This window comes from Aquila chrysaetos, chromosome Z, assembly GCF_900496995.4.
Source record: "Aquila chrysaetos chrysaetos chromosome Z, bAquChr1.4, whole genome shotgun sequence".
NCBI classification, from domain to species: Eukaryota; Metazoa; Chordata; class Aves; order Accipitriformes; family Accipitridae; genus Aquila; species Aquila chrysaetos.
In genome coordinates, this window is record NC_044030.1 from 49,158,561 (window position 1) to 49,171,459 (window position 12,899).

At 38.8% G+C, this 12,899-nt stretch overlaps 1 protein-coding gene across 5 annotated transcripts in view; it reads left to right on the forward strand.

The window, feature by feature from the left end:
* The window catches only part of PIP5K1B (phosphatidylinositol-4-phosphate 5-kinase type 1 beta), a 121,068-nt gene that overhangs the window by 60,242 nt on the left and 47,927 nt on the right, over window positions 1-12,899 (forward strand). For all 5 annotated transcript variants that reach the window (XM_030003492.1, XM_041120606.1, XM_030003494.2 and 2 more), the window contains exons 6-8: window positions 2,796-2,913; window positions 8,102-8,254; window positions 10,001-10,300. In XM_030003492.1, coding sequence (XP_029859352.1) covers window positions 2,796-2,913; window positions 8,102-8,254; window positions 10,001-10,300 — 571 coding nt within the window. The remainder of the gene's footprint in view (window positions 1-2,795; window positions 2,914-8,101; window positions 8,255-10,000; window positions 10,301-12,899) is intronic.

Here is a 12,899-nt window from a genome sequence, read left to right on the forward strand (position 1 = left end):
GGGATCTTGTAAACTATTCTATTAGGCAGTGAAGCCGAAACTAATTCATATGTTCAACAGAAATGGTAGGGTGTAAAAGGGATTTTTTTAAGATGATTTTACAAAGAATAAGGACACTTGTCTGCATAGTGAAATTGACTGTCATATCTGTAATAAAGTAAGCTCATGTGCTCTAAATACATGGAATTGCTCTCTGTGTAGATTCTGTTCCAAAATAATTGCTCTGTTTTGCAATTATTCTGGAATAAATCTCCACTTACTATACATTCTGTTTACCTGCAGACCTAGTATTGGTCATTTTACTCCATATGCACTTATCCATGGCATTATCATAGCAAACCTCCTTATCTTCATTTCAGCCTGCTGAAGTTCCAACAAGAGTACATGTTCTGGTATAGTAAGGACATGTAATCTGTTTATTGCCACACTTTCACAAAAGAAGCTTTTGACTTATGGCTGCAGGAAGCACATTTATAAAGGTATTTATGTACTGAAAGGTAGGACTTTATAAAAAAGTTTAGTTGATTAATCTTCCCTGACAATGATGTGGTGCTTCAGCAGGGAACACTCTGTTCTGTTCTTGTCTGCATCTTACAACAATTAAATGCATTTACAAGTATGCCCCCAGGTTCCCAGCAGCTCTATATTACCCCTGTGGCATCCTCATATTGCACAAAAATTCAGTGAGACTCATCCAACTATATAAAACTTAATGTCAGACAAGGCTGGCAGTGTTCTGAGCAGCTGAAAGACCTTAGAAGAAGCAGCATTAGCAAATCTTAACTGTAAAGAAAAACTACCATCTTCAGCCTAGTATCCTACAGATTTCCATTTTTTGCTATCTAATAGAACAATAACATACATGTGGATTTGATTTTAACACCTTGGTGTTGTGATACGGTAGACGATAAAGTGATCAGATGAGTTCATTAGGACTAGGCAGCCTTCACTAGTTGTTAAGTGTAGGGTTTAACACTCAAAGAAGCAGCAGTATTCTAATGTCTTTGTATGTATCATTGGTCATCCACAACCATCTTTTTATTTGTGATTTCCAGACAGAAATCAAGTTGGTTTTTCCCTCCTTTCATCTCCTATTCAAGAGTCTGAAGTATATGCATTTCTAGAGCCTGTGAAAGCTTGTTCACCAGGTCACACTGTTTAACTAGCAGCAGTTCGGTCCTGTTGGTTTTGGTGGTGTGCATGCAGGGGCAGCTAGGTGGCGTTGGATAGACTTCTGTCATTCCGTCATCAGTTATTAGTGGAAGGTGACAAGTTTGTATGACAAGCATTAATTATACAGGATCAAAGCTATTAAATATTATCATGATATTTAATTTAGTCTTTGCAGGAATGTTGCTTAGAATTTATTCCTTTTCATATCTGTGTGAATTCCTAGCTTTTTTCTTTTTTTTTTTTTTTTTTATACTTTGGGTATTCTTCTCGTGAAGCATAAAGGTACATGCTGCATTTCTGAATAATTTAGTTAGGATAAATGAGTAAAGAAGTGCTGGAAGACCTGATTTTGGCCACTGTGTCAAGTCTTGGATTTTGTACTCATCTAACCAATCAAACCATTCAGACTGACCAAACTTTGTCTTAAAGCTGTTCTTGTCTGTGTTGAAATCACAGTATAGAACTTTACTCTTCTACTTAAAAGCCTTCTTTTAGTTTCCATCATAAATGAATCCACAGCCAGCTTTTATATATTTTTTAGTTCTGGCAGCATTTTGCTGCTGACCTTTTCCTTTAGCTTAAATCATGCAGTATTCATCTCAAGACTCATACAACTGCAGCCTAAAAATACAGTGAGATGGTAAATATAAAACATGGAAAAGAGCTAAGGAGGCTGCAATATTTATTTATTTATTTATTTATTCCTTTGAGAAAGACTGTCTTCCAGGCTGGTCACCCTAGTAGTCTTTGTCTGTGCCTCTTCTAGTTTGAATCTGTATCTTGCATACAACTGCGTATCATTTTCCAGAATTCCCCAAAGGATCTGTACCTTGTGATCCTATTTAACCAACTGAGCATGTAAGCTAGTGCTGGTTTAGATTGAGGTGGGGTAAAACACATGATATGACAGGCAGACAAACAGAAAACCACTTTAAGGTCAGCAAAGCCAGAATGGCTTCCCAGTTCTGGACTATACTAGCAAGAAAGAGAGAGATACCGTAAGTGCAGTTAGCCTACAGAAGAGACGAATGCTGAGGATGCCATTTCATTAATAAGGCTAAGCCAATCAATGTTTGCTGACACCAAAAAATGTATGTAGTCCTGCTTCCTTCCCACTGCTCTGGCCACACGGTTCTGCTCTCTGTGTTGTGCTGTCCTTAGTATCTGTCTGACTCCCCTGCAAACCAACTCAGGTCACCAAGCTAGTGTGAAGTTGTTTTGCTGCGTTGCCTTCCAAACTTTTTGCACAAGCTTACATGAGGTGGGGGTGACCCTTCCTGTGTCAATAAGCTATTAGACTGGCTTACCTTGGAGGGATATTGGAAATTGTAGCATTAGTTTACTCCACATCTTTACGCAAATGTATATAGGTGGTGAAAATAGTAATTTCCTTTAAGGAGGGAGAAAGGAATTTGCTGGCAGTATTCTGTCTCTCACAGACATCTCAATTACACTGATTAATAGTGATAGGGAGGTTTATCTGCATTTATGACTCTTGTCTCAGAAGGCCAATGCTTGAGTTAGGCAGCTTTACAGTAAAACTAGCTGCAAGGAGGAGGTCACTAAAAATTGCTCAATAATAATTGCATTTGGTTTATTTTTATTTTTGTTTTTGTTTTCAGTGAAGGGAGCAATCTCACCCCTGCTCATCATTACCCTGACTTCAGATTTAAGACGTATGCACCTCTTGCCTTCCGCTATTTCAGAGAACTTTTTGGTATCAAGCCTGATGATTATCTGGTAAGAGCTTGCAGTTTTCCTTTGAAGTACAAATTGTTATAATGTATACTAGTTTTATAGTGACAGAAAAGGATGTTTTAACGGTACCCAAATGGGTAGTAAATTTTGTGTGTGGAGTGGTTTATAACTAGTGAATATTTTTAGTGTTTTACAAAAATTTTAATTCTTCATCTTTGTGATGGCTCCTATAAAAACCAGCCTTGCTAATTGACTAGAGTAACTTGAGTATTACTGCTCATTCAGGTCATTGTTTTTACAGAAGTTATAATCAGTACTTGTGTGACTTCTACCAGTTCAGTTCTGATAAAGTGCTCCTGTGTTATTTGCATTATTTATTCACTTCCTTAAGTAAGTGTTTGTCTGCAAATGTTCCCATCTAGCCTTGAGAAAAGTGGGTGATGGGCTAAAAAAAGCATTTTAGAGTATCTCCTTTGTTCTCTTTATAATTTGAAGACTTATTCCTTCTCAGTATTCAACTGTTTATGTGAGAGGAAAGTGATGCATTTGCTGCCATAATAGAAGCAGGCTTTACTTGGCAGAACCACTTTGTGCACTGCCAGTGACGAGGATCCACTATGTTACTTCTCCTGTGGATCTGCTTTCAGAAGGGTAGTGTAAAGCAAAGGGCTGGATTGTTTTCTAGATTTTTGCCTCATGTGCAGTTTGTCTCCTGCTGGTCCGTCCAACAAATCAGAGTCTCAGTACAAATTAGCAGTTTTATATGTCAGAGTTTTATTGGTAACTTCTTTGGATGAGTTTTTTAGATCTTTTTGTTCCATTATTAATAACTGTTTCTTTAAAACCAAAAGAATTTGCAAGAGCTTGAATAAGTAAAAAAGAAAAAATTGATTAAATGGTGCTGAAACATTACTTAATATATTACTTCACTGACTTCTGCTTTGTTCAAGTGTATTATAAGGGTTTTTTTCCTTCTTGAACAATGACCCTAAAAGCAAAACTTAGCTGGTTTTGCTTTTATTTAGGTTGAATGTGGATGTCTGATTTTATTTCTGTAGTACTATGTATAGATTTTGTATTACTAGCCCTCATGACAATAATTAGGTATAAAAACAGATAATTCCTTTGAATTATAGATGTTAGTAGCAGGGAAGTGCAGTTGGGTTGGAGTTTTATAAATCACAGAATCACAGAATGGTTTGGGTTGGAAGCGACCTTATAGATCATCTAGTTCCAACCCTCCTGCCATGGGCAGGACACCTTCCACTGGACAAGTTTGCTCAAAGTCCCATCCAACCTGGCCTTGGACACTTCCAGGGATGGGGCATCCACAACTTCTCTGGGCAACCTGTTCCAGTGCCTCACCACCCTCACAGTAAAGAATTTCTTCCTAATATCTAGTATAAAACCACCCTCTTTCAGTTTAAAGCCATTACCCCTTGTCCTATCTCTACACACCCTTGTAAAAAGTCCCTCTCTGGCTTTCTTGTAGACCCCCTTTAGGTACTGGAAGGCTGCTATAAGGTCTTCCTGGAGCCTTCTCTTTTCCAGGCTGAACAGCCCCAAGTCTCTCAGCCTGTCTTCATAGGGAAGGTGCTCCAGCCCTCTGATCATCTTCATGGCCCTCCTCTGGCCCCACCTGAGCAGGTCCATGTCTTTCTTATGCTGAGTGCCCCAGAGCTGGACACAGTACTCCAGGTGGGGTCTCACGAGAGAAGAGTAGAGGGGGAGAATCACCTCCCTTGACCTGCTGGTCACGCTTCTTTTGATGCAGCCTAGGATATGGTTGGCTTTCTGGGCTGCAAGTGCACATTGCCAGGTCATCCTGAGCTTCTCGTCAACCAACACCCCCAAGTCCTTCTCCTCGGGGCTGCTCTCAATCCATTCTCTGCCCAGCCTGTATTTGTGCTTGGGATTGCCCCGACTCATCTGCAGGACCTTGCACTTGGCCTTGTTGAACTTCATTAGGTTCGCACAGGCCCACCTCTCAAGCCTGTCAAGGTCCCTCTGGATGGCATCCCTTCCCTCCAGCATGTCGACCGCACCACAGAGCTTGGTGTCGTTGACAAACTTGCTGAGGGTGCACTCAATCCAAACTTTGTCACCGACAAAGATGTTAAACAGCGCCGGTCCCAATACTGACCCCTGAGGACCGCCACTTGTCACTGCTCTCCACTTGGACATCAAGCCATTGACTGCAACTCTCTGAGTGCAACCATCCAGCCAATTCCTTATGCACTAAGTGGTCCATCTGTCAAATCCATGTGTCTCCAATTTAGAGACAAAGATGTCATGCAGGACAGGAATGTCATTATGTATGTTGCTTATCTGTCTCCTTTTATGGACTTGGCAAAAGATGAAACATGTCTGCTGTGTTGCCAGCTGCTGAAAAGACTGTACTTCCTAGAGTAAAGCTATTGTCCCCTGCAACTTCTGTTCCATCTAAGGAGGCATTTGCAGTAGCATAAATTAAAGATTATAGAAAGACTGCTTGCTGTTGATAGATTTGTGATGCTCAGCTTAGCTACAAAATGACTAATCCTTGAGGGAGATTCCCAGTAAAGGCAAGTTGTTGCAGATTCTTTTTCCTCTTGGCATGGCAAAAGACACTAGTGATATGTTTCCAAGGAAAAGGGGCAACTAGAAAAGCTAGTTTCAAGATTGAGTGCACCTTCTTTTCTTGAAAATGCAAAAGCAGATTTCCTTCAACAAACAGGTATTTTTGTGAAATACAGTTGGAATTTCAGTGTCTGTTGTAACTGATGCATGCCTCTGTTAGGGTTATACTTGCTCTGCAAGCATGTTAGAATCCATTTCTGTTGTTTCTGATTCTAAATGGGCATCACTTTGAAATCAAAGCACGTTGCAGTCCCTTACAGTCTAGATGCAGATGTGATCAGAGGGGTACTATGATCATGAAACAAAACTATTTTTAGTTCGGGACCCTTTTTCCAATTGGTTATGACCAAATTGGTTAAGAGTTTGGTCCCAATAGCAGGTGTCAGGGTTCTGGCTGAACAGTCCCTCTTGTTTCTGTGAAAACTGGATCTGTCATGTAGTGACCATAATTGCAATTCAGTATCTAAAACACTTTACTGTAACAGTATGCCAAGTGATGGTCCAACTGTGGCTGAATGGGAAGTGAAGTAAAAAGAGGAAAAATTACAGCAAGCACATGTGAGTTTACACTGTTAATTTGCAATGACAAAGCCCAAAGATTTACAGTTTCACGCTTTCAAAGGAGGTTGAGCAGTAATGCACTGTAGGAGTCAGACTGGATAATGAGGGTAAATACTTTTGAACAGGTGGTAGAATTAAATTGTCACTGGAAGCCTCATGGAGTACTGGCATTTTGCAGGGAAACTTCCTGATCAGAAAGTACTTAATTGTCAGGGGCTTGGGGATTGTCTTGCTTTCCAGTTTTGATTTGGCTTTTGTTAAGTGTCCAGTCAAAATTATCTGGGCTCTTTGTATAGCAGCACTTGGTGGGTAGACTTTTATTTTACAGGAATGAACTCAACTGTAAAATGACCAATACACAGGGTAGATTAATAACTTGTGCTTATGCTATACTGTTTTATTGAGCTTTAATGTTTAAGATAACTGGTTTCAAATGCTTACGACAATGACAATTACTCATGAAGCTTTTTATACTTTGGCAAGAAGAAACAGATGTTGCAATACAACTGCTTATTTGCTCTGAAGGTCTGTAGTGTTACAGACCAGTATTGCTGTTCTATCTGTAGATAATTGCGACTATAGAATTAATAAGAAAGGTCTGTTGCATTAACTGGAACTGAGTGAACTGGAGAAGCAGGGAGACAAACAGGAAACATTTTTATAGCAAAAGTCTCTTAAAAATTGCAAGCATGGGAAAAGCTTCAGCTGGAGCCAGGATAAGAAGACGCATTAAGGCACTGGTTTGAGTCCATAGGAAGCATGCTTCTGTAGTTCAAGTGCTCACAAAAGAACATATTTATTAGATTTTCTTGTACCACTTTTCTTTGCTATCACCACCCACTGAAATCAATGGCAAGACTCCAGTTGAATTTAATGAAAGCTGTTTGCAACAAACAAAACTGTTTTTTCTTGTGGAATTGCTCAACTCATCTCAGGCAATGACCCAATAAACCAGATATTTGTTACTGAAACAGTTATTCCTTTTGTTCTGAGAAGACCAGAAGACATACTGCACTGCTAAGAACAATTCCATGGTGCTTACACTACTTACAATTCAAGTCCTGTGTAATTTTGTTTCTTTCAAAGGCTGAAGCCTTAAAATATTGGGCTTTACACTAAATACCTAAGTGTGTAAAATTGATGATATATAACAAAGGAAAAGAGTGTGTGAATGAAAGTTTAATTATATTTTAAACAAGCTCTCAAGTTTAATATAAACAGATATTTCTATGTTTTTGAGCTTAATGTCTCCTCTCCATTTAGTTTGAATGAAGCATGAAGTGTGAATTAATGGAGATTTAATAAATGTACGTTAGCCTTTGTGCGAGATCTGGTTCTACTGCTAAGGAATACTCCTTGGTGTTTTTTTCCTCCTTAAAGTGATTGTAATTATTACTGTTTCCCCGTGGAAGAGAAAGCCTGTCTAAGCATCCAAAGTAATGGTCCTCCAAATCCCAATTTTTCCTACTTACTGGTATTTAGTTTTTCTGTTTCAAACAGTTTTCAATCAGAAAACTACATTAGCAGCTATACCAAGATTATTATTCTAATGATTTCAATCCCAGTTTCACAGAAGAGGACTTGCCTATTTGTCTATAGTGAGAAACATCTGCTCCCACTGTGTTTGTCAAATGGTGGTGCAAAGCAAACAGTTGCAGTAAAAATGTCATCTTAAGGCTTCTGACTCAAGAATTTGCAATGCTGGCAGTGTGGGAATGGACTCTCTCCACCACAGCCACTCGCTTCATGCCAGGGAAAGTTCAGCTGCTGCAGTAGGACATGAAGAGGGACCATATGCTCGGCTCCCAACCGCTCTTCCAAGGTTGTGCAGCGTGTTCTGGGCAGAGTGGAGTATAACAACTGCCCTGCCAAATCTCAGCCAAATCACTGTGACCCAGCCTGCTGTACATAGTAGAGTTGCTGCAGTTGAAGACCAAAGAATAAGCTCCATGATTCTCCTGTGCCTATTTGAACCTGCAGTTCTTTATATTAAACTTCTGTTTGAGTAACTCATGCATTGGCAGTGAAAAACAATTTTTGTCTCTTCCAGTACTCAATCTGCAGTGAGCCTTTAATTGAATTATCCAACCCAGGTGCCAGTGGGTCCTTATTTTTTGTAACTAGTGATGACGAGTTCATCATCAAAACAGTTCAACACAAAGAGGCTGAGTTTCTTCAGAAGCTCTTGCCGGGTTATTATATGGTAAGTAATTGAAGACTGTATTTTACCTGTATTTTTCCTGTTTCGTGTCACACTTCTGACAGTTCAGTTTCATTTGTTGTCTTTTAATCTTTCATTGGCTTTATCTGTATTTTTCATAATATTTTTGACATTTTTTACCTGTCTTTCAACTTTGTACCCCACACACCCATCAGAAAGAATAGATATAAATCAAGAATATGTTTAAGATAATAATTGCTGTTCTTTTAGCATTCAAGATGAAGCTGAATGTCGTCATCTGATTTGATACCAAACTTTGCTTCTAATAAGCTAGTATCAAAAAAAGGTTTCTAAACTTCTAATTCAACTTTTTTTCTCCATTTTGTGTTTGTCTACCCTCTGCATTTCACTCAGAGTGGACAAAGAAACTAGACCGGTCAGTTTCACTTTTGTTTCTGGACTACTTCTAATTTCCATTTCTCATGTATTAAAACAATAATGTAAAAAATATTTTTATCCATATAATTTGTTCAAAACTTTATTTTTGAATTGATCTTTTTGAGGCCTAATGCTAAGTCAATTGTATTGTTTTATGTGTGTCAGTCATCAGAAAGGGAAACCATTGATCCAAAGTAAGTAGAACTTAATTCTCCTTTTGTTTTTTAAACAAAAGCCACTCATACATATGAACAGAGATTCTTCTGGGTGGTATGCGGGAATTCAGAGTATTAGACCTGTGACTGACTTTCTTTGCTTTCTTAAGTAAACACTTGAAAAGTTACCCTCTTTCTTGTACTAAAAATGGGGAATATTGTGATTGTTACACTAAAGTAACATGGATTCATTGTTTGTTTAAAAAAAATTATGCATTTACAACATGAAAAAGAGCAATGGTGGCAGGTACTTTTTTTGTTGTTTCTAATCATGATCATCAGCTCAGCATAAGTTTGAGTTATTACAATATACAAATATACAATGTATAAAATACAAGTATAAGGCCGCTTTGCTTTGTTTCTGAGAACTTTTCCGAAGTGTAAAACTTTAATCACTGTGATTATTTCCTGTGAAAGTACTTAATTCCCATAGTTGTATGTTATGACTTAGTAATCATGTAAGACTTGAAGTAGTTTTTCCTCTTCTTGCTTTTTCGTGCCAAAAACTGAGTGTAGTTGTATTTAGAAGGAGGATTTTTGCTCTCACCTCTCTTATCCTCTCCTAGTTAATTTTTTGCCTGTTGTGGAATTTGGATTATTTCACACTTTTCTGTTCTGATGGTCAGTTGTGGTTCTGTTATGACCTAACACTCCTGTGGAGACAACTTGGTCATTTGGCACTAACCCTCAATGTGAAAAGCCTCATGGAGAAAAGGGTTCTGTTTTTCAGAATCCAAGTTAAGGTAATGAGAACTACAGTTGACTGAAACTCCTTCCAGCAGGTGGAATGCAAAGGTTGTTCAGGTCAGAATAAATAAATTAAATCTTCAGGATGCTTTTAGGTTTGGCCTAGTCTGCTCTTTCATGGGATGTGAGAAAGAGAAACCTGGCATAAATGCAGTTACTGCTCTGCTCTTGGCCTATATGAGCTCCTGGCAAAAAGACAGTGTTTATGCTAGCTTTCTGAAATACAGACCCACAAAGGAAATCAACTGGTCAAACAAACTATACTCAGTAAGAAAACAAGCACAGTTTTCTTGGTGTTTGTTAATGTCCTTTGATATTAAAAAAAACTTTATTAAGCATGGAAGTTTATTGAAAATAAACATATTTAACAATATCTCTTTTGTTTTAGAATCTGAACCAGAATCCAAGGACTCTTCTACCCAAATTTTATGGGCTGTACTGCGTTCAGTCAGGAGGAATTAATATTAGAATTGTAGTAATGAACAATGTTTTGCCACGAGCCTTGAAAATGCATTTCACATATGACTTGAAAGGATCCACATACAAACGGAGAGCATCAAGAAAAGAGAGGGAGAAGTCCAGCCCTACATTCAAAGACTTGGATTTCTTGCAAGACATGCATGAAGGGTTGTATTTTGATTCTGAAACACACAGCGCACTAATGAAAACACTACAGCGGGATTGTCGAGTGAGTAAAAATTATTAACTATTTAAACTTCTGTGTTCACATCTGTTCTAGATTTACCTCAACAAAACAGAGAGTGGGACTGTCTGTGTGCTGTTTAACCTCCATTCCTTTTCCATGCAATTTAATTAGGAAAAACTATGGATGTCAAACCACTGATGAAGCCTGTATTTTAGTTAAGCTGTTGGGATCTGAGATCATAGAATCATAGAATGGAATATCCTGAGTTGGAAGGGATCTATAAGAGTCATCAGGTCCAACTCCTGACTCCACAGAGGGCAATCTAAAAGTTAAACCATATACCTCAGTGTTGTCCAAATACTTCTTGAACACCAGCAGGCTTGGGGCCGTGACCGCTTCCCTGGGTAACTTGTTCCAGTGCTTGACAACCCTCTCACTGAAGAACTTTTTGCTAATATCCAATCTGAACTTCCCTGATGCAGCTTTAAGCCATTCCCTTGCATCCTTTCACCAGACACCGGGCATCAGCACCACCCTTGCTGCCCCCCTCATGAGGAAGTTGTAGACAGCAATGAGGTGACCCCTCAGTCTCCTCTTCTCTAAGCTGAACAAACCTAATATCCTCATGCGCGCCTCACAAGTCATGCCCTCTGGCCCCTTCACCGTCTTTGTTGCCCTCCTTTGGACACATTCTAGTATTTTTATATCTTTCTTATATTGTGGAGCCTGGAACTGCACACAGTACTGGAGGTGAGGCTGCACCAATGCTGAGTATAGTGGGACAATCTGTTGGCTATACTGTGCTTAACGCACCTCAGGATACAGTTGGCCATTTTGGTCACCAGGGCACGTTGCTGACTCATTAAGTTTACCATCCAACACAACCCCCAGATCCATTTCTGCCGGGCTGTCCCCCTATTTGTCTGTACATCCAGGATTACACTGATCCATCTGTGGAAATACAGATTAATACAGGAAAGTAGTCCAGTAGAGATTTTAATTCTTGTTCTTGCTTTCCATTAATTTGGAGATTTTAATGATTTTTTTTCTGAGGCACAATTAGCCCTGTGGTACTATTGTTACATATGATAAACTGTATGTGTAGCTGCAAGCTCAGTACTGCTTTAGTAAGTCTGCCTCTTTGTAAGTTAACAAGAGCTAGGAAATTGAATGGGGCAGGCAGTCTAGTGACAGTAATCTTATTTCTGGAGCAAAGTAATTTATTCCTCAGCTGAAAGGTAGTGCTTGATGTCCACATAACATTTTTAAGGCAGGAGAGGCACATCTGCCGTTGTCCTTTAAGAGGACCCTGGTGAATGGAATCAGTGCCTCTTGTGGACAGGAGAATTGTTGTAAAATGGATTTTTTTCTGTAGCAAAGGTAAGAAAATGTGAAGTAGGAAAAAGGGGAGTTATCCAGATCTCTCGGAGTTTCACAAGATTCACAGGAGTTGTGGAAAAAAAAAGATTGGCTTTGTCTGAGGGGAATCCTAAGAGTTTCATAATAAAAAAGCAGAATGGGTAGACTGAAGTTATCACATAGAAGAGGCATCCTGAACATCAGGGTTTGTTGTTCGCTGCCACCTGTGGTGCAAGACGGAAAGCGTTGTTTTTGCACATGAATAGTACTTTTTGTTTAATTATCACAGAAGCCTGCAATGCCTTGTGTGCTTGATTCGTAAAGCTGGGTGACCTAATGTTCAGCTGCATATTCAGTGCGAGACATTTATCTAACACCACACATTGTTCTTTCTGTAGCTTCTTGCAGTGAGTGTTTCCTGAGCTCCTGCCATGTGTGATAATGCAGAATGCATCAGTATGTCACATCTGGGGTTCTGGATGCCCTTTTGTGCATCCCCCCACTTGTCAAAGGTTACCCAGTCAAAGCCTGGGGTCAAGGCCTGGGGGCGTCTATTGTATAGAAAATAATGAACGGAATCTGAAAGAGGGAACTGGACTGAAAAGTAAAAACAAGAATCAATCATTTAATTGTTACATATAAATGGGACTCTTACTGGTTCTTTGAAAGTATGGGTAAATTCTTGCTACATGTCATTTGAGTGCTGAACTGAACAGTTTTTTCAGTGTGTGCTCTTAGATTAACAGCTCTAAAGTTAGTCTGGAGTTCTTAAAGGCCCAGCTAAATCTTAATATTATTAAAAGAAAAGAAGAAAATTATCTTTAAATAGTGTGTATACATAAATACATATATATACACACTACAGTATAGTATGTGTCTGTGTGTGTCTGTAGATATATATACACACTGAATGTTATATGTATTTAAAAAAATTAACTGGCTTTTTTTTGTATTCAAATAAGTCTTACTGTTGTAAAACAAAGGGAGCAGACACTGTTATCTTTCACACAGCTGAATTTGCTCAACAAATGAGGTTGGATCTGACTACTTGCCTTGTACTGCTGCCTTTAGAAAGAATAAAGATAACTCCATCTATTTCAGGAAAAGGACATCAGTTTTGCCACTGCTTTTTTCTGCCCATATGGTATTTGGATAGCTATTTAGCGTGAGTGATAACTGACCTAGATTTTTAGGGCTTCAAAACTTGTCATCTCTTTTTGCTTTTACTCCAAAGTGAGAAAGTTAGTGTAGGCACTGGAATTAAAAATTCATTAAAGAAAAT